At 37.3% G+C, this 21957-nt stretch overlaps 3 protein-coding genes and 1 long non-coding RNA gene across 5 annotated transcripts; 3 read left to right on the top strand and 1 right to left on the bottom strand.

Moving 5' to 3' along the window:
• Window positions 1-89: 89 nt before the first annotated feature.
• Window positions 90-3630, top strand: LOC121373760. The gene is made up of 2 exons (XR_005958125.1): window positions 90-1290; window positions 3357-3630. It is a non-coding gene; the product is annotated as an uncharacterized LOC121373760 (long non-coding RNA).
• Window positions 3631-7383: 3753 nt separating this feature from the next.
• LOC121373755 lies at window positions 7384-11733 on the top strand. Its single transcript, XM_041500509.1, has 2 exons — window positions 7384-9671; window positions 10749-11733. Exon 2 carries the CDS (start codon window positions 10868-10870, stop codon window positions 11459-11461), a length of 594 nt encoding a protein of 197 aa, XP_041356443.1. The 5' UTR covers window positions 7384-9671; window positions 10749-10867; the 3' UTR covers window positions 11462-11733.
• LOC121373754 (protein ALP1-like) lies at window positions 9643-10755 on the bottom strand. Its single transcript, XM_041500508.1, has one exon. The coding sequence runs from the start codon at window positions 10641-10643 to the stop codon at window positions 9873-9875; it is 771 nt and encodes a 256-aa protein (XP_041356442.1). The 5' UTR covers window positions 10644-10755; the 3' UTR covers window positions 9643-9872.
• Window positions 11734-14471: 2738 nt separating the features above from the next.
• LOC121373756 (antistasin-like) lies at window positions 14472-21957 on the top strand. Of its 2 annotated transcripts, XM_041500510.1 has the most exons (4): window positions 14474-14629; window positions 18687-18689; window positions 19354-19452; window positions 21680-21957. In XM_041500510.1, exons 1-4 carry the CDS (start codon window positions 14554-14556, stop codon window positions 21808-21810), a joined length of 309 nt encoding a protein of 102 aa, XP_041356444.1. In that variant the 5' UTR covers window positions 14474-14553; the 3' UTR covers window positions 21811-21957. The 2 variants fall into 2 exon arrangements, with proteins under 2 accessions (XP_041356445.1, XP_041356444.1); XM_041500511.1 differs by lacking the exon at window positions 18687-18689 and having other exon boundaries at window positions 14472-14629.

The following is a 21957-nucleotide window of genomic DNA, read 5'->3' as shown; positions in this document are numbered from 1 at the left end:
AATATGTACAGCCGTATTAGATATTCTGATATTGTTATATATATCATTATTATTATTATTTTATTTTATTTATTTTTTGGGGGGCGGGGGGTAAAATAAAAAAATAAAATAAAAAAGAAGACTTGTGACATAGTGCGTACGTGCGTGCATTATACTTTAACATGCTCATATACCACGATGGTTTCGAGCATGTCGGTCTCTGGGAGGCCAGGGACCCAATCCGGGGCAGATCACAATGCCAGTGTGCGTGCGTAATACTTTAACATGTTCATATACCACGATGGGTTCGAGCATGTCCGCCCCAGGGTTCGGTCTCTGGGAGGCCAGGGACCCAATCCGGGGCAGATCACAATATCAGTGTGCGTGCGTAATACTTTAACATGCTCATATACTACGACTGTTTCGAGCATGTCCGCCCCAGGGTTCAGTCTCTGGGAGGTCAGGGACCCAATCCGGGGCAGATCACAATGTCAGTGTGCGTGCGTAATACTTTAACATGCTCATATACCACGACTGTTTCGAACATGTCCGCCCCAGGGTTCTGTCTCTGGGAGGTCAGGGACCCAATCCGGGGCAGATCACAATGTCAGTGTGCGTGCGTAATACTTTAACATGCTCATATACCACGACTGTTTCGAGCATGTCCGCCCCAGGGTTCAGTCTCTGGGAGGTCAGGGACCCAATCCGGGGCAGATCACAATGTCAGTGTGCGTGTGTAATACTTTAACATGCTCATATACCACGACTATTTCGAACATGTCCGCCCCAGGGTTCTGTCTCTGGGAGGTCAGGGACCCAATCCGGGGCAGATCACAATGTCAGTGTGCGTGCGTAATACTTTAACATGCTCATATACCACGACTGTTTCGAGCATGTCCGCCCCAGGGTTCAGTCTCTGGGAGGCGAGGGACACAAGCCGGGGCAGATCACCATGTCAGTGTGCGTGCGTAATCTTTAACATGCTCATATACCACGACTGTTTCGAGCATGTCCGCCCCAGGGTTCGGTCTCTGGGAGGCGAGGGACCCAATCCGGGGCAGAAGTGACATCGTTCCTATTATGTTCTGCTGAATAGTGACGCAATTTGTTTGGTTTGTATAGAGTTTATAGTTAATTAGCCGTAAACATACAGTTCATAGGCATCAATTAACGAATGTGCTCTCAACACGTATTGTATTTGACTACTTTCAGCTGCATGTTCCGTGTGTTCCATCCCTCCAGCTGGCTGTCGGTGTGGTGAAATTCTGGACGGAAATGGATGTCCTACAGGAGGTTGCAGACGGTGTACATGTAAGACATTTAAATTTAAATTTAAAATAAAACAAATTGAATCAAGAAAAGTTGTAATAAAACACAATCTGGAAATAACATTACGTATGTTTTCATTTCCAATAAAGACTTTTTTCAGTTATAGATATAAAAAATGGCATAATAATAATAATAATAATAATCATAACACAATAATAACAAAATATAGAAAAATATGCATTAAAATTACTTTTTTTGGTAAAAGAAAAAAACTAAACAACAAGAAAAAGAAATCCCAAAACTTGTGACATAGTTCCTATTAGGTTCTACTGAATAATGACGTAATTTGTTTGATTTGTGTAGAGTTTATATACTTAACATTTTCAGATAAAGCTATTTTGTATTACACTTGTACTCGTTATTTGGAATACAAGGTATACATAAAATAGATTTAAACCATACATCTCGTACTTTATTATTGTATTATAAGATTAACCTTTAAAAGGACATTCCTGAGTTTCCTGCAATTACTACTCGTTATTTGGAATACAAGGTATACATAAAATAGATTTAAACCATACATCTCGTACTTTATTATTGTATTATAAAATTAACCTTTAAAGGGACATTCCTGAGTTTCCTACAATTACTACTCGTTATTTGGAATACAAGGTATACATAAAATAGATTTAAACATTACTACGTTATTTGGATACATCTCGTACTTTATTATTGTATTATAAAATTAACCTTTAAAGGGACATTCCTGAGTTTCCTACAATTACTACTCGTTATTTGGAATACAAGGTATACATAAAATAGATTTAAACCATACATCTCGTACTTTATTATTGTATTATAAAATTAACCTTTAAAGGGACATTCCTGAGTTTCCTACAATTACTACTCGTTATTTGGAATACAATGTATACATAAAATATATTTAAACCATACATCTCGTACTTTATTATTGTATTATAAAATTAACCTTTAAAGGGACATTCCTGAGTTTCCTGCAATTACTACTCGTTATTTGGAATACAAGGTATACATAAAATAGATTTAAACCATACATCTCGTACTTTATTATGGTATTATAAAATTAACCTTTAAAGGGACATTCCTGAGTTTCCTACAATTACTACTCGTTATTTGGAATACAAGGTATACATAAAATAGATTTAAACCATACATCTCGTACTTTATTATTGTATTATAAAATTAACCTTTAAAGGGACATTCCTGACCTTTAAAGGGACATTCCTGAGTTTCCTACAATTTTTGAGATACAATCAACTAACAGACTTTTTAACAATTGTAATTACACATCAAATATATTTTTGTGCATAAAATATTAGTGAATGTATATTAAACGTGTTTTTTATCGTTCTAATATTTGTACTAGTTTAAATGTTGTTTTATTTCCTAAAATATGTTTTATTCGTACGAACGAAAATATTTGAAGACAAAATCCAGTTTGAAATTCTTACAAATATTGAGACGACCAGAAACACATTGAAAATAGAGACACTGATATTCTAAACAAAAAAATATATTTAATATGTAAGTTTAATCGTATAAATATGTTATTAGTTGGAAACATCTTACAATGCAGCAAATTCGGGAATGTATCTTTAATATTTTTTGAACGGGATGCATGACCTCTGTTGTAGACACATTGCATTATTATTAAAACAAAGTTTAACTTATATATTATATTTATTTTGTGTCTGTCTGTCGGATGGTTATAGTTGTACTAGTTTAAATGTTGTTTTATTTCCTAAAATATGTTTTATTCGTACGAACGAAAATGAAGACAAAATCCAGTTTGAAATTCTTACAAATATTGAGAGACCTTATTATATTTATTATTTATTTATTATTTTGTGTCTGTCTGTCGGATGGCCCTTATTTATTTATTATTTATTTATTATATTATATTATATTATATTATATTATATTATATTATATTATATCATGTCATATTATATCATGTCATATCATATCATGTCATATCATATCATATCATATCATATCATATCATATCATATCATATCATATCATATTATTATTATTATTATTATTACTTTAATTTAATTATATTTCAGATAAGAAATCCTGCAGTCTTATAATGTGTATGATGTACTGTCAGTATGGCTTCTGTCACAGTCGTGTCACGGGATGTCCGGTCTGCAAATGTAGACAACACATTATGCCTGGTCCTATCACGTACTAGACAACTATCACGTACTGGAGCAGTATCAGGTACGTGGTCAGTACCACGTACTAGATCAGTATCACACACGGAATCGACGTGTTTCACGTGGCACTACACATAGACGCAGATTGCTGTTTAATTATCAACTAAAACTGCAAGCACTATCAGTTTCTGTCATTATTGCAGCACGCATGGGTGTATAAACACATATGAGATGGTGGGGAAGTCAAACAAAAAGGAGGGTGGGAGGGAGGGAGGGCGTGAGACACACACACACGCACGCACACACACACACACACACACACACACACACACACACATATATATATATACACACACACACAGAGAGAGAGAGAGAGAGAGAGAGAGAGAGAGAGAGAGAGAGAAGAGAGACGATAATTTTTATATTTCTTTTCAACTAAAACCAAGTTCTTTGTTTCAAAACAAAAACTATGTTTATGCTTTTAAAGTTCAGATAACCAAGTAAACAATACATGGCTAAAAACAGTTAACCATGTGAACATTACACAAAATGGACCATGTTGCTTCAAGATGTCTGTGTAAGATTAGCCATATCGTTTTAGTTACCAGATCATTATGAAGAAATGACCAACATATTGGCTAGATATCTTCACAAACAGCAACACAAATAATCACTGAACATGTTAAATAGTTGTATATTATTACACTCCTGACATATTTCAAGTTAAAATGTATATGCCCATTTAATTGTTTTGGGGGTTAAAATGCGATATGATATGCTTTTAATGAGACAGAAGTATGTACATAGAACACATGGAAAACGTTTATTCTGAAGCTCTGTGTAAAGTAGTAAACAAGTCGGTCTCTGGTAAGAATTGATGCGGCGATGTGGTTGTTGTTCTCCTGTTTTTGTAAAGCATGGATAGCCCAGGAAAGAAGGGTATATTTGTTTGTTTTTTGTGTCTTCTTTATCTGCCTTGGTCCATCGTCAATGACCATGGTGCCCCATCCTTTGCCTTGGTACCCTAAGTATTGTCCTAAACAGTAGTACGGGGGATTCTGTATAACCAATAGGTTACTCCTATTAAAATCGACATCATACCACGGGAAATAAAAATAATAAAACAAATGTTGACACGCGAGGGCAAGACAAGAGACTTGGACTTTATTTAGTTTGGCCTAACAATAAAATACAAATTAGGTAATTGTTTTTAACAATTTGCATTCATAAAAATGACAAAATCAAGCCTCGTATTAAAATCAAACAGAGCAGTTACACTTATACTTTCACATCGAAGAAATGTAACGAAAATAGAATCAATGTCTTCTGCCAGGCACATTATAGGGTGCATACTACCAAATCAAATCCCATAAACGATAATAATAACATACGCGGCTACACCTCCTACCTGCAGCACATCAATCGACATAAACACCACCAATATAAATACTACCACCCTCACCCTTAAAGTGAATCAGAAGCAAATGGGGGTCACGCTGCTCATTTCAGACATAACGGGTAGCGTTTATGACTACTCTAGTTCCGCACAAAATCTGAGGACATTTTTGGAGGTACCCCAAACATTTTTCAAGCACAAGGCTACTTAACACAGTGGTACTAGATGGAATAAATTGCATAAATGTTTTGCCCAGAAGAAACCTTTTTTTTTTTTTACAACCAACACACTCACATTTATAATCAATCAAATGACTAATGGTGTTAATTTCTCTATCAAAATTTCGGTGCCCCTCGAACTTTGACCCAGCCGGAAGGTATATGGTTTAGTACATGGACCAACATTACATATGTGTTGTTACACTCCTGACCTTCCACAAACGAACTAAGCTACAACTCATGAAACGTTATAGTGTCATGTATTATGGAAACCTTTATTCATTATTTAGTAAATATTTTTAAAATGTATTAAAGGGTCATTCCTGAGTTTGCTGCATTGTAAGATGTTTCCTACTAGTAAAATATTTCTACGATTAATCTTACATATTAAATAGATTTTCTTCTTTAGAATATCAGTATATGTATATTCGTTGTGTCTCTGATCGTCTTAATATTTGTAAGAAGACGAAACTGGATTTTGTCTTCAAATAATTTCGTAAAATTTATTTTAGGAAATAAAATTAAATATAACACTGTACACATATTAGAACGATCAGGAACACGTTTAATATACATTCACAAATATTTTATGCAGAACAAAAAATATATTTAATACGTAATTACAGTAGTTAAAAAGTCTCTGTTAGTCGATAACATCTTAAAAATTGCAGCAAACTCAGGAATGTCCCTTTAAGAGACTTGCAGCATTGCCAAAAATTGAAGTAAAAACTTAATGAACACATGCGGTTTGCATGTTAAGAAACAATGAAACCAAAACGTATATCTCTTATGAGCTGTTGTCTGTACAAAATGCGCTTCATTAGTAAGATGAAAATACTCAAGATACCATTTGTTCGCTACATCTGAGTATGTTATGGATAGTTCACGTCAGGAGAGTAACATTCAGGTCCAGGCCTGGTGCTTATAAAACATTTAGAGTCTAGACTCGAGTCTCTGATAGAGTCTGAGACGTGAACATCATGGGAACGCCATACAAATTGTATGCGTGTGACTTTAAACTTGAGTAATATTAAGTACGACTTCGTGCATTTTGTTGTAATTACTGTAGGTAATTATATTCTGATATGCAAGTTCGTTAATATTTCAATATGTTTATGTGTAGCAAAAGTGAGGGTTGCAACTGATAAAAAAAACTTGTTTGACAAAACAACTTCAACTGAACAACAACGTTAGTGATTATATATAAGAGTGTATGCTAATATTAGTTGTATTTGCTATCATTTGCAGAAAAATAATGCAATAATACAATTTTTAAAAGTAACCAATAATTTTATAAATGTGTACTATAATGACGCTGACAATGTTACACTGTATGGCATAACAATGTATGACATCTGTCAAATTATGAAGCAGATATATATATATATATATATATATATATATATATATATATATATATATATATGATGAACGTAAAAATTACGTAATCAGAAAAAGTCATATCTGTTACCAGTTCGTAGATTTATGTGGCTACAAAAGAGTCCCTCTCCCTTATGCCTTCTGTCTCTGTCTCTGTCTCTGTCTCTCCATCTCCCTCTTCCCACCCCCACCTCCCTCTCTCTCTCTCTCTCTCTCTCTCTCTCTCTCTCTCTCTCTCTCTCTCTCTCTCTCTCTCTCTCTCTCATTCTATCTCTCATTAAAACTCTCGTTCTCTCTCTCTCTCCGTCTAGGAAACGTTTATCCTTGACTTTTGTGTGAGTCTTTGTTTGTGGTTGGTTGCTAACACGTGTGTGTGTGTGTGTGTGTGTGTGTGTGTGTGTGTGTGTGTCTGTCTGTCTGTGTTTGTGTGTGTGTTTTGTGTGTGTGTGTGTTGTGTGCGTGCGCGCGTTCGTGCGTGCGTGAGTGTGTGTGGAATCAGCCAAATGTCGACATAACCATAAGTTAGACACCGGGTATGGAAATCTTAAATTTGTAGTAAAGAGAAATAAGAGTGTGTGACGTTTAAACGGGAAAATACCCTTTAAATAGATTGGGGCGATACGTAGCCCAGTGGTAAAGCGCTCGCTTGATGCGCAGTTAATTTGGGATCGATCCCCGTCGGTGGGCCCATTGGGTTATTTCTTGCTCCAGCCAGTGCTCCACAACTGCTGTAACAAAGGCAGTGGTATGTACAATCATGTCTGTGGGATGGTGCATATAAAATATCCCTTGCTGCTAATCGCAAAGAGTAGTGAATGAAGTGGCGACAGTGGGTTTCCTCTCTCGATATATGTGTGGTCCTTAACCATATGTTTGACGCCATATAACCGTAAATAAAATGGTATCTAACGGACACGAATGTATTATTCTAGTTCTTACATATCCTCAAAAACCAGGTTTTAAACAAATTTTAACATCTTTTTCGACTAAAAGTTATTTACAGCCTTTGCACTTGTAGCTGACTTACGCGTCGCAGGCACATGATTGCCAGGTTAACTGTACGTCAAAGTGTAATCAGTTTCCACTGTGCTGGGTTTTTTTTATTGGACGTATGGCATTGGTGACCTGGTCATCACATAGGAGCAGCCAGTCGTATATCTTGAAATTGTTAAAATACGTACGTGTGTAGTGTAAACAACTATGTGTTATCAAAAATAACGCATCCTGTTCTCACCAACGGGTGTGTAAGAAAAAAAAAAGTATGACCACGGAAATGGATGATCTAATCAATTTCAAAAACAACACTAATAGTGGACAATATACAGTTTAAAAAATAACAACAAAATCTATCACTTCAACAATTGTTGTGTACCAAACATTCCTTTCGTTTCATTTCTAAAATAATCTAAACAAAATCGTTTTATTAAAACAGTTTGCAATGTTATGTTATGCCGGGCTCAGACTACCAACTGCCACGACGGAGTTGGCCAACTCACAGAGCTAAAGACTTCTACGACTTTTCAGTTGCAAGTCTGAGCGCTCTTACAACTCGATTCTAGTCGTATACAACTCCTACGACGCAGGTTTATCCGATTCCAAAAATGAATCGGGCCCAACTTTAGTTGGTAGTCTGAGCGCTAACTACAAATCAACCCGACGGCCAGTTGGCAGTCTGAGCGTATTCCCAACTCAACTGGCACGTCGGCAATCAACCAACCAACCACAGCGCAGCACGTTGGCCATGTGACAACATCCACAAAAAGTAAACATGGCGGACAACTTAAAAGAAGAGGAAATGGTGGAAATGTGGCGTTCCTACCCTGTGTTATACAACACATTTTCAAAGAACTATTCTAAAAGAAACCAAAATCATACAGCAATTTGGGAGATTGCGCAACATTTTGGAACGACCCGTACGTACTGTTCAATCTGTTTTGTTGTGTATGATCCAACTCTTTGTAAAATTTCATTTCAAATGCAGGACCACGTAAATATTATGCCATTTTAGGGCCGTAGAAACTCTTCCCCCAACCCCCCGCTCAATTTTTTTTATAGAAACTTAAATTATTTTTTTCTTAATAACCGTTTAAGGAGTTTTAGACTATTAACTACTTCCCCACCACACACACACACTATTAACTACACACACCCACCCACACCCACACCCACACCCACACCCACACACACACACACTCCGAGCTACGGCCCTGAAATGGCATAGGATTTATGTGGTATGTACGTTGTCATCTCTGTATGGAAGACACAGTAAATGTTATACGAAGTAATACAAAGTTACTATTAGCAAGTATGATTTACTATGCAGGAATCCATAAGTACGTCACACTATTTTGTAACCCCCCCCCCCCCCCCCCCCCCCCCCACACACACACGGGTTGTAACTAGAGGTAGCAGAGGGCAGTTGTTCCCTCGAAAAATTACTAAAACAGTACCATTCTTGTTTAAATGCCATTTTGTCTACTGGGAGGAAGACACTACCTGTACATTGCTCTGTCTCAGGGTGTTTTTTTTTACTGTCAGTGCCACACCATTTATTGCAGACTAGGTACCACCCTGCCATGAATCGGAAAATTGTTTTCAAACTTATCTATTTAAAAAGTATTGTTATGCTAATAGAAATGATTTTCCGTTGGAATGCTTTTCCAATATAGATTACCTGGGAGTTTAATGTTGGTCTTGTCTTAATAGCCGCTTATTCAATTCCTTGGAAATGCATTACCTCAAAACTGTAACAATGAATGCCACTCAACCGATATCAGTAGGTGGATAAACCAACATTATGGTCAAGACACCCCCCCCCCCCCCCCCCCCCCCTTCCACCTCCCACCTCAACATCCTGGTGTAAACGTCACATATCCCAAATAATGAAGATCCATGGATATTTGTTAAATACGGCATTTAACTTTATCAGGAATACTACTCAGCGAAAAGGATTTGTATTCTTACAGCCTAACGTTTCTGGGCTTTTTAACATTCTTTCATCGTGGTATTATTGATTAGTTTTTACTTGTTATTCCCGCTGAAGATATAACTAAGAAGATAAACAGTTTACGTACGCAGTATTCTCGTTATCTGAAAAGCGACAAGCAAAAGAGTGGGAGTGCAGCCACAAAGAAGACGCACCGTCAGGAATGGATTCTAGAGAACTTGAGCTTTCTTCGCCCTTATGTGTGGAAGAGGAAAAGTGTTTCAACATCATGTGACAATGAGGTATATATCATAATGAACACTATTATACTTTGTAAACTGTGTATTTATTAGCATTCTTAATGTGAGATAAGCACACAGAAAAGAAATGCATCTGGTACATAATTATGTGCTATAAACATACTACCATTAATATTCAATACACTTTAAAAACAAAACGTCAGACTGAATTGGAAAACATGTCAATAATAACTGTAACTAGTATCAGATCATAGATTCCTGCCAGGACACGGAGCCTGCTGGAGAGTTGACGTACTGGACCAGGTATTCCCGTTGAGCCTTAGCACGGGTTGTGTTGTTGGTCCCCGAAGGAAGTTTGGCCTGTGCCAAGACAGGATCATTTCGCCAGGAACCATCACTGACTCTGTGTGTGTTAAAGTCCTCAACATCAGCTACTCTCGTTGTTATTCCAATCTCCTCTCGTAGCATGTTGTGTAGTGTGCACGTTGCCAGGACAATCTTCGTTACCTTCGAAGGTTGAAGTGCATTTTTTGTGAAGTAGACTCGAAAGCGGTTTGCCATAATGCCAAAAGCATTCTCCACAACCCGTCGTGCTCTGGAGAGCCTGTAGTTAAAAATGCGATGTTCATGAATCATATCCTTGTGCGAGTACGGTTTCATCAGATTTTCTTGCAGCGGGAAAGCATCGTCGGCTACGATATAGTAGCTCAGTGGTCGTTCGTCTCCAGGACATGGTGCAGGATCAGGGAACATGGATGAACGCCGATCCAGCGCTTGCTGGAGGCTGCAACCATCGCTTATTCGTCCATTGCAACCAACATCAACCCACATACATTTGTAATCTGCATCAACGAGAGCCATCAACACAATAGAGAAAGTAGACTTGTAATTGTAAAACGTTGAACCTGAGCCAATTGGAGGTCTGAGGGTAACATGTTTTCCATCCAGAGCTCCCAAACAGCTGGGTAGTTGCCACCGGCTCTGAAATAGATTGGCCTTTTCCCTCCATTCCATTTGGTTTCCTGGGCACTGTAAATAAAGGAATAATACGTTTTTGTTATTGGATGTCCACGAACACAAACGTTTATTTGCATTTGTTTTTTTCTATTTTAATTTCAGTCTGATGTTGACAGTGACATAAAAAAAACTCTGAAGTCACATGCAACTCGGATATCGACGACGATGATGATTACGACGATGGTGAGAATGGGCAAGAGGTTGGAGCATTGGACAATACCATGGAAACTAATGAAGCCAACTCGACCAACAACAGCGACAACTGTAGAGAGGATAGAGACAAGGAGACAGATAAAACGACACAGTCTGCAAAAAATAAGGGGAAGAACAAACCCGTCAAGTCTGACAGCTGTGGCAAGCAGGTGAATGAAGGTGGTAGTACACCGAAGACATCCAAACGAAAACGAAGTAGGATAGACAGTGAAGTGGCCGAGATAGAGCTACTCGTCGCAATGAAGAACTCTATAGAGGCAAGTAAGCAAAAGGAACCAGACGATGATATTACAGTTTATTTGAAAAACCTGGGGTGCAAATTAAGAAAGATTACAGACAGCAGGGTACTACTGATGGTGCAAAATGAAATAGAGCAGATTATATTCAGAGCAAATATGGGAAAATGGGATAATCATGTACAAGCACAAGTATCACAAGTTCAACCATCACAAACACAGTCATACGGAATGTATACCACGCCTTCTACATCGACTACTCAGGTCAATGGATTTAGACAGAATTGGTATAATTATGAAAACGGCACCATCAACAGTCCCCCATCTGATGGAAATCAGACATTCACCTCTATGCTTGAGATGTAAAACTGCTAAAAGAGATTGTTTCATGTTCACAGATGTTTTACTTACTGCAGTCCCATGATGCATTTTAATCTATTGTTCTATGGTTGTGATGTTCACAAGGATGGGGGGGGGGGGGGGGGGGGTATGAACTATTTTTCATTTGTTGATGTAAACACTTGAAACGAATATGTATGTTGTTTTGTTTCAGCTACAATATCTATGACAATAATGTTACTCATCAGATCTAACTAGTATACAATGTAAATGGCCTTTAATAAATGCTACCGCCTGTTTATGTTATTTGTGTTATTAATTTAGCACAAACAAGTTTTTCTTCTTTCGTTCGCTTTTTGACTACACATTGAGACCAGCAGTGTCTATGAATAATAGTCTTCTGGTCAGAAATGTAGTCATAAAAGCTGTTGGTGCATGGTATTGTAGTCTATTAGAGTGCGCCGTGCGGCCCAATACCCCTGACTTCACCACTCGAGGTTTCTGTTAGGGTTACCTCATCCTTAATCCATATTTGTCTAGACTCTACCCATTAACCAAGTAAGTTTGGGTGTCCCTAACAGGAGCCAAGGCTCCTAGTGGCATAGCTCTCTGGGTCACTGAGACGTACAACCCCCTCACCACGTCAAGGAATGGACTGAACAAGTTTCGCCTTCATGTACTTGCTCTTGAGCGCAGTGTATATAGCTTCACAGACATCAGGAACGAATTCGCCGATCGTTGTTGCCCCAATTCGGAAAATCCAACTTAAGCTTTTGTACGTTTCTCCTGAAAAAAAAAATCCTGAATTTATACAAATAACAACAGTACACTGAACAAAATGAGGCAATTGGTACGCAAACTATTAATTGTGAACAAAGTCCACTTATCACCGCCTATCGTCTGTGTGTGTGTGTGTGTGTGTGTGTGTGTGTGTGTGTGTGTATGTATGTGTGTGTGTTTGGGGTCGGGAAGGTTCACACAACTCACGTGTATGATTTCCTGTTGCGATTGTAAGATACATATTGAACAATAACGCATGATATAATAATTATACAATGTGATTTGAAGTGTGCCTTTTTATGATTTATAAGTATGTGTACACATATTGATACATGTACTTAAATTAAATAGTAAAGTAAATAAAGTACTAAAACAGTTTCAGGTATTATGCGACTTTAAGAAAATGCATAATACATGATACACAACAGTATGTGACAGCAGGTGCAACAAATTACTTACCGGTAGCCAGAAACCGTATAGTGACTGCTAGTCGTTCAGCTGGGGTAATTGCCGGTCTGAAAGATGTGTCTTTCTTGGTGATCAGGGGAGTCACTAATCCAAGAAGGACGCCAAAAATGTCTGACGGCATTCTCAAAAAATTAGTATACTGTGTTGGCTCTTTAAGCCTAAGGATGGGGAGAAGGTTTTCAAAAGCACCTTGCTCCCCACGATCAACAATATGTGGCCTAGCCCACGGTCGACCATTCCTCCTCAGTCTCCGTTTTCTGCGAAGTCTGACAATGGCGACCGCGGCTAGACCATACATAATATCCATTCTCATCTGTTTCATCTACATTGATCACGTGTGCATGCAACGTCATACAAATGACATCACGATCGTGGTGGATTGCCGACGATTAGTTGTTAGTCTGAGCGCACCAGTCGTTAGTGGCGAGTTGAGCAAAATACAACGCAACGGTCGAATTGGCCAACTCCGTCGTGGCAGTTGGTAGTCTGAGCCCGGCATTAATCTAAGAGTATCAACTGTCACGACGAAGTTGGCCAACTCGACGGTTGCTTTTTAAATTTCCACCACTCCAAACTTACGACGGGTGCGCTCAGATTAACAACTGATCTGTCGTAGGAGTTGTATACGGCGAGAAGGGTGCCCAGACTAGCAACTGGATATTTGTAGAAGTGAGATAGATGAGTCAGCCAACTTCGTCGTGACAGTTGGTAGTATGTCACTAGCATTACCATTAATCGATCATAGGAGTTGTATACGGCGAGAATTGAGTTGTAAGACAGCTCAGATTAGCAACTGGATAGTCGTAAAAGTCGAGAGATCGACGAGTTGCCCAACTCCGTCGTGGCAGTTGGTAGTCTGAGGTTATCATTACAACTAATCGGTCGTAGGAGTTGTATACTGATACGTCAGATCGGCGAGTTGGGCAATTCCGTTGTGACAGTTGGTAGTCTGACACTAGCATTAGTCAGTTTAAATTTTGTTTTGTTTAACGACACAACTAAAGCACATTGATTTGTTAATCATCGACTACTGTATGTCAAACATTTGGTAATTCTGACATACTGTCTAAGGTAGGAAATCTGCTACATTGTTACATTAGTAGCAAGGGATCGTTTATATGCACCATCTCATAGACAGGATAGCACATACCACAACTTTTAATATACCAGTTGTGGTGAATTGGATGGAACGAGAAATGTCCCTATGGGCCACCGACGAGGATTGATACAAGACCGACAGCGCATCAGGCGAACGTTTTACGACTGAGCTACGCCTCGTTCCAGCATGAGTCAGTGTCTCACCCTTACTTGGAATATCTTCTGACACTTTTAAAAACAAGTTCCCGACCAGAGTGACAATTATGTGTTTAAAAACACGCATTTCCTGGTACTTTCTCGTGCTATAAATTGTCACTGTCATAGTGAACATTTCGCCTTTGACAACACTTATACATTTATATCACACCCATTGGAATGGATTTCGAAGGAGGGGGCAAGGTGTTAGACATAAACTAACTAATATTAAATGTACGTTGTTTTAAGTAACATTCCACTCTCTAACTGTTTAGGATCGACTAGATGATATTTAGAATATCTATCAAAGGGCTTCAAGAAGAGTAAACTCAATCTTACAACCCATCACCCTACCCCACTCCCGCTTGGCATTTCTGGGCCCGTCCTATTAACCCGGATCCTATGACGCGACTACCTGTCACATGCCTGACGTAAAATCTTTAATTAATTAAACACGAAAACATTTACAATGCAAAACAACAAGACATTCTTATATAAATACCGAATTTGTTCTTCTGTTTTGCATCCTGGTGATACAGACATCTGTTGTTTATTCTCTTGTGAATTCAGAAGTCAGAATGACATCACTGTTGACGTCGTTGGTCGTGGTAGTTGCTGCCCTGCTGGTGTCCTCGACAGCACTTTTGTTACCAAGTAAGAATTTTGAATTTTAATTTTAACTTACGGTTGAAACAGTATATTATATTTTTGTATTGTTATAAATAATATTAATGGCGTTCCCTCTCTCTGTCATGTATTTGCTTTATCGGTCTTTCGTTCTGTGATAGTCAAATCCATATACCTACTTTTGGCACCCAATAGCCTATGTTGTTAATTTTTAAAAAACATTTTTCATTTATTTATTTATTTATACATTCACTCATTCATTCGTTCGTTCGTTCGTTCTTTCGTTCGTTCTTTCGTTCGTTAGTTCGTTCGTTCGTTCGTATATTTATTTATTTATTTATTTATTTATCTATTGATTTAATTTTGTGGTTCATTGTATTTAAACATTATTTATGAATTCATTCAGTCTGTCTTTTGTTTTTCTCGTGCCCCACCCCCATTCCTGTCTCCCTTTTCAGCCTCTGTCTTTCTCTTTCACACTCTCCCTGTTTCTTTCTTTCTCCCTTCCTCTCTCGCGCGTATACTTGTGGGTGCGTACATATTGTGATTACATACTATATCCTGTTAGGCAGACATTTCTCGACTGGTTTATAAGATGTATCAATCTATTTGTTATTATCACCGAATTCGAGGACACACAGTGGCATATCCTATCGTAGCAGACATTTTAGGATGGCTGTCGATTTCTTGTAATGCTGAGTAACACTGCCGATCGCCAACTGAAATACAGAAAGAAAAAAAAAGATTTACCTACACCTCAGCACATTTTAACTATCACTGTTTGTGACTAAGATATTAAGATATCTTTATCTGTAGAGTTGCTCGCAAGATAGAGAGAGAGAGAGAGAGAGAGAGAGAGAGAGAGAGAGAGAGAGAGAGAGAGAGAACAATCTCTCTCTCTCTCTCTCTCCTCTCTCTCTCTATATATATATATATATTTTATTTTATTTATATTTATATATATATATATATATATATATATATATATATATATATATATATATATATATATATGGGTGTATATACGTGGGAGGTGAGAGAGAGAGAGAGAGAGAGAGAGAGAGAGAGAGAGAGAGAGAGACACACACACACACACACACACACACACACACAAACACACACACAGACAGACACAGAGATAATATAGATTAAAGATTGTGATTTTAAATGTGTTTAATAATTAAATTTTCAGCTCATTACAAATGTAAATCCGAGGAAGTGAAAACGTGACTAGGCCCTCTATGTGACATGCCTAGGTACTCGTTCAACTAGACATCTATTTAAAATATTGCTCTCGAGAGTTACGGAAATGTGTCCAGTAATTTATTGTTCTTCTTTTTCCACAATCTCCGAGTTAGGCTGTTTGCTCAGTAATACAGGAGAGATCAGGGACGTATTTTGGGGGTTGTAGTTTACGGGGCACGTTAAGTCAATACTTGCACGGCGGGTTGCTTCCCTCTGCTTAACATTTATTATGGCGGGGGTATTTTTTAAGTTTGTCGTTGACGATTTATTTTGTTAATAATGATGCAAGTACTTCAATCGGGATTTGTAAGTACGGTGGGTTATACATTTTTGATTTGTGTGTCAGTTTGTTGCACTATTTCGATTGATAAATGGTTGAAACATGGTGCCCCAAATTTTGAATACAGGTTATGTATAGGGTATGTAACAAGATCCGGGCGAAGTAAGAACAACAACTACTACGTCCCTCCGGACTATTGCGCTATTGTGGTGGTGGTGATGGTGGTGGTGGTGGTGTGTGTGTAGGTGTGTATGTAGGTGTGTGTATATATGTGTGCATGTGTGTGTGTGTGCATGCATGTGTGTGCATGCATGTGTCTTGTCTCTGTCTCTGTCTCTCTCTCTCTCTCTCTCTCTCTCTCTCTCTCGCTCTCTCTCTCTCTCTCTCTCTCTCTCTCTCTCTCTCTCTCTCTCTCTCTCTCTCTCTGTGTGTGTGTGTATGTACGTGTGTACGTGTATGTATGTACATGTGTATGTGTGTCTGTGTGTGTGTCTGTCTGTCTCTGTGTGTGTTTGTCTGTATGTCTCTGTGTGTGTGTGTCTCTCTGTGTGTGTGTCTGTCTCTGTGTGTGTATGTCTGTCTATGTGTGTGTGTCTGTCTGTGTGTGTCTCTGTCTGTGTGTGTGTGTCTGTCTCTGTGTGTGCGTGTGTCTGTCTGTCTGTGTGTGTGTATATCTGTCTGTGTGTGTGTCTGTCTATGTCTGTGTGTGTCTGTCTCTGTGTGTGTATGTCTGTCTGTGTGTGTGTGTCTGTCTGTATGTGTGTGTCTGTCTGTGTGTGTGTGTGTCTGTCTGTCTGTCTGTGGGTGTGTGTCTATCTGTGTGTGTGTGTTTCTATCCGTCTGTATGTGTCTGTCTGTGTGTGTGTGTGTGTCTGTCTGTCTGTGTCTGTCTCTGTGTGTGTGTGTGTCTGTCTGTCTGTGTGTGTGTGTGTCTGTCTGTTGGTCTGTCTGTCTGTCTGTCTGTGTGTGTGTCTGTCTCTGTGTGTGTCTGTATGTGTGTGGTACAACCCGCCACTCCACCCCACCCCCGCTGAACCTAAAACTAGTTTTCTATTTTACAATGCTGTATTAGTCCAATTAGGTTGGATGTATCCCAGTCATAAAGCGCTAACATGATGCGGGATCTGTTTGGGATCGATCCGTGTCGGTTGACTCATTGGACTATTTGTTGTTCCAGCCAGAGTACCTCGACTGGTTTATCAAAGGCCGTCGTCCGTTTATCCTGTCTGAAGAATGGTTCCTGTAAACGATCCCTTGTTACTAGTGGAAATGTGTGGAAGGTTTCTTCTCTAAGACTATAATATTATGTTAGAAGTACCAATATGCTTGACATTAATAAATCAATTTACACTAGTTGTGTCGTTAAACAAAGCAAAATTTAACTTGTTTTATATTAACTTATTTTTGTGCTTATACACAATTAAGATTCACGCACACTGCCCTGGGTACACACTTCAGCTATCTGGGTTGTCTGTCCAGGACAGTGGGTTAGTCATTATGGTTAGTGAAAAACAAAAGTGTGTAGTGGTCTTGCCCCCTACCCATTTAGTCATTAAAACTCACCATGGTTGGGAGCCGGTACCGGGCTGCAAACCGAGCACCTACCAGCCTTATGTCCGATGGCCTAACCATTACACCGCCGAGGCCGGTAACCTTTCGTATTGATGTCCACGGAAATGTCGAAAAATGTGTCCGCTTTGTTCATACCAGACTCCCCCCAGAGTTTAGACTACGATACGCCCTTGGGCATGATCAGTGGGGTGAGATGAACATGCCAGTACCAGTCTAATAGTTCGCGAGCTCTTCGCTTCCTTGTTACGCCACAAATGCACGTAATCGGTCAGTCACGTTTTCAGAACAGAATTATAAATTACCTTTTAATGTTGGGTGGTTTTCCCCAGGGTCACACATATATTCTTGTATAGGATAGGGAAGAAATTGTCTAATATCGTTTAATTCAGACAAAAAGTTCATCAACACATTAATTATTATCATATGACTTAAAATCCAACCCCTGCACACACACATGCCTGGGAGATACGGTCATGATTGCTATTAAGGTTTTAGCTATTCGCATTTGATATCGGTTTTTGCTGATGGTCAATTAACCAATGTTCTCTTAATACGTGTTGTATTTGTCTCCATTTGATAATCAGTCGTAGCTGATAATCAGTTAACCAATTTCCTATTAACACGTGTTATATTTAACTGCATTTGATACTGTTTTAACTGATGATCTATTAACCAATGTTCCCTTAACGCGTTTTGTATTTTGACTCTATTCGATATTCAGGTTTAGCTGATGGCCAATTAAGCAATGTGCTCGTAACACGTGATAAATTAAATTTCCGTTACATTCACTACAATATAACGTCATCCCATTGAATTAGACATAGCAACGGGAGTGTGTTCGTTTCTCGATGAACGTAAAAATCCATAGTCAGGGAACGTCATATCGGATGACGTCATTTTACATGGACACGTTGTCTTATTACGCGTTGTTGTTTATGGATCAAACGTAATTCAAAATAAAGTATGAAATTTGAGTGTTATTATTAGCAAGTACGATTCACATTTAATTATAAGTACGTGTATTGTCTTTTATTTCTTTTACGTCCATTTGGGTATGAAAAAATCCCAACAAAAAACCCACCATCCGCAAAATTATGTAACAACGGCATCGCCGATTCACACAGGTTTACGGATTATTTTTGTTTTGATCATACCCCATGCACGTAAAGGTAATAACAGAAAATCCTTAATTGTATCTTACAGTATTTGATATTAGTTTTAACTATTGATCACACACACACACACACACACACACACACACACACACACACACACACCCACACACACACATATATATATATATATATATATATATATATATATATATCTATATATATATATGGGGGGGGGGGGGAGGGGTGTAAACGAAAAGAAAAAAACAAAACAAACAAGACATAATGTGTGCGTGCGTTATACTTTGTCATGATCATATACCACGAATGTTTCGAGCATGTCCGCCCCAAGGTTCGGTCTCTGGGAGGCGAGGGGCCCAATCCGGGGCAGAAGTGACATAGTTCCTATTATGTTCTGCTGAATAATGACGCAATTTGTTTGGTTTGTATAGAGTTTATAGTTAATTAGCCGTAAACATACAGTTCATAGACATCAAGTAACGAATGTGTTCTCAACACGTATTGTATTTGACTACTTTCAGCTGCATGTTCCGTGTGTTCCATCCCTCCAGCTGGCTGTCGGTGTGGGGAAATTCTGGACGGAAATGGGTGTCCTACAGGAGGCTGCAGACAGTGTATATGTAAGACATTTAAATTTAAATTTAAAATTAAGCAACTTGAATCCAGAAAACTAAGTTATAATAAAACAATCTGGAAATAACATTACGTATGTTTTCATTTCCAATAAAGACTTTTTTCAGTTATAGATATAAAAAATAGCCTAATAATAATAATAATAATAATAATAAACACTGATAATAAAGTATAGAAAAATCTGCATTAAAATTACTTTTTTTGGTAAAATACAATTTGTTTTAAAAACAATCCCAAAACTTGTGACATAGTTCCTATTATGTTCTGCTGAATAATGACGTTATTTGTTTGATTTGTGTAGAGTTTATATACTGAACATTTTCCGATAAAGCTATTTTTTATTACACTTGTACTCGTTATTTGGAATACAAGGTATACATAAAATAGATTTAAACCATACATCTCGTACTTTATTATTGTATTATAAGATTAACCTTTAAAGGGACATTCCTGAGTTTCCTACAATTACTACTCGTTATTTGGAATACAAGGTATACATAAAATAGATTTAAACCATACATCTCGTACTTTATTATTGTATTATAAAATTAACCTTTAAAGGGACATTCCTGAGTTTCCTACAATTACTACTCGTTATTTGGAATACAAGGTATACAAATATAGATTTTAAACCATACATCTCGTACTTTATTATTGTATTATAAAATTACCTTAAAGGGACATTCCTGAGTTTCCTACAATTACTACTCGCTATTTGGAATACAAGGTATACATAAAATAGATTTAAACCATACATCTCGTACTTTATTATTGTATTATAAAATTAACCTTTAAAGGGACATTCCTGAGTTTCCTACAATTACTACTCGTTATTTGGAATACAAGGTATACATAAAATAGATTTAAACCATACATCTCGTACTTTATTATTGTATTATAAGATTAACCTTTAAAGGGACATTCCTGAGTTTCCTACAATTACTACTCGTTATTTGGAATACAAGGTATACATAAAATAGATTTAAACCATACATCTCGTACTTTATTATTGTATTATAAAATTAACCTTTAAAGGGACATTCCTGAGTTTCCTACAATTACTACTCGTTATTTGGAATACAAGGTATACATAAAATAGATTTAAACCATACATCTCGTACTTTATTATTGTATTATAAAATTAACCTTTAAAGGGACATTCCTGAGTTTCCTACAATTACTACTCGTTATTTGGAATACAAGGTATACATAAAATAGATTTAAACCATACATCTCGTACTTTATTATTGTATTATAAAATTAACCTTTAAAGGGACATTCCTGAGTTTTCCTACAACTACTCGTTATTTGGAATACAAGGTATACATAAAATAGATTTAAACCATACATCTCGTACTTTATTATTGTATTATAAGATTAACCTTTAAAGGGACATTCCTGAGTTTCCTACAATTACTACTCGTTATTTGGAATACAAGGTATACATAAATAGATTTTCCATACATCTCGTACTTTATTATTGTATTATAAAATTAACCTTTAAAGGGACATTCCTGAGTTTTACAATTACTACTCGTTATTTGGAATACAAGGTATACATAAAATAGATTTAAACCATACATCTCGTACTTTATTATTGTATTATAAAATTAACCTTTAAAGGGACATTCCTAAGTTTCCTGCAATTTTTAAGATACAATCAACTAACAGACTTTTTAACAATTGTAATTACACATCAAATATATTTTTCTGCATACAATATTAGTGACTGTATATTAAACGTGTTTCTTATCGTTCTAATATTTGTACTAGTTTAAATGTTGTTTTATTTCCTAAAGTATGTTTTATTTGTACGAACGAAAATATTTGAAGACAAAATCCAGTTTGAACTTCTTACAAATATTGAGACGACCAGAAACACATTTAAAATAGAGACACTGATATTCTAAACAAGAAAATATATTTAATATGTAAGTTTAATCGTATAAATATTTTATCAGTCGGAAACATCTTACAATACAGCAAACTGGGGAATGTATCTTTAATATTTTTTGAACGGGATGCATGACCTCTGTTGTAGACACATTGCATTATTATTAAAAGAAAGTTTAACTTATATATTATATTTATTTTGTGTCTGTCTGTCGGATGGCCCTTATTTATTTATTTATTATTTATTTATTATGTTATATTATATTATATTATATTATATATTATAATTATTATTATTACTTTAATTTAATTATATTTCAGATAAGAAACCCTGCAGTTCTGTAATGTGTCTGATGTACTGTCAGTATGGCTTCTGTCACAGTCGCGTCACGGGATGTCCGGTCTGCAAATGTAGACAACACATTATTATGCCTGGTCCTATCAAGTACTAGACAACTATCACGTACTGGAGCAGTATCACGTACGTGGTCAGTACCACGTACTAGATCAGTATCACACACGGAATCGACGTTTTTTCAGGTGGCACTACACATAGACGCAGATTGCTGTTTAATTATCAAATAAAACTGCAAGCACTA

Source organism: Gigantopelta aegis, chromosome 5, assembly GCF_016097555.1.
Source record: "Gigantopelta aegis isolate Gae_Host chromosome 5, Gae_host_genome, whole genome shotgun sequence".
NCBI classification, from domain to species: Eukaryota; Metazoa; Mollusca; class Gastropoda; order Neomphalida; family Peltospiridae; genus Gigantopelta; species Gigantopelta aegis.
The sequence above is the reverse complement of the archived record's forward strand: the minus strand, read 5'-3'. Positions and strand labels throughout refer to the sequence as shown.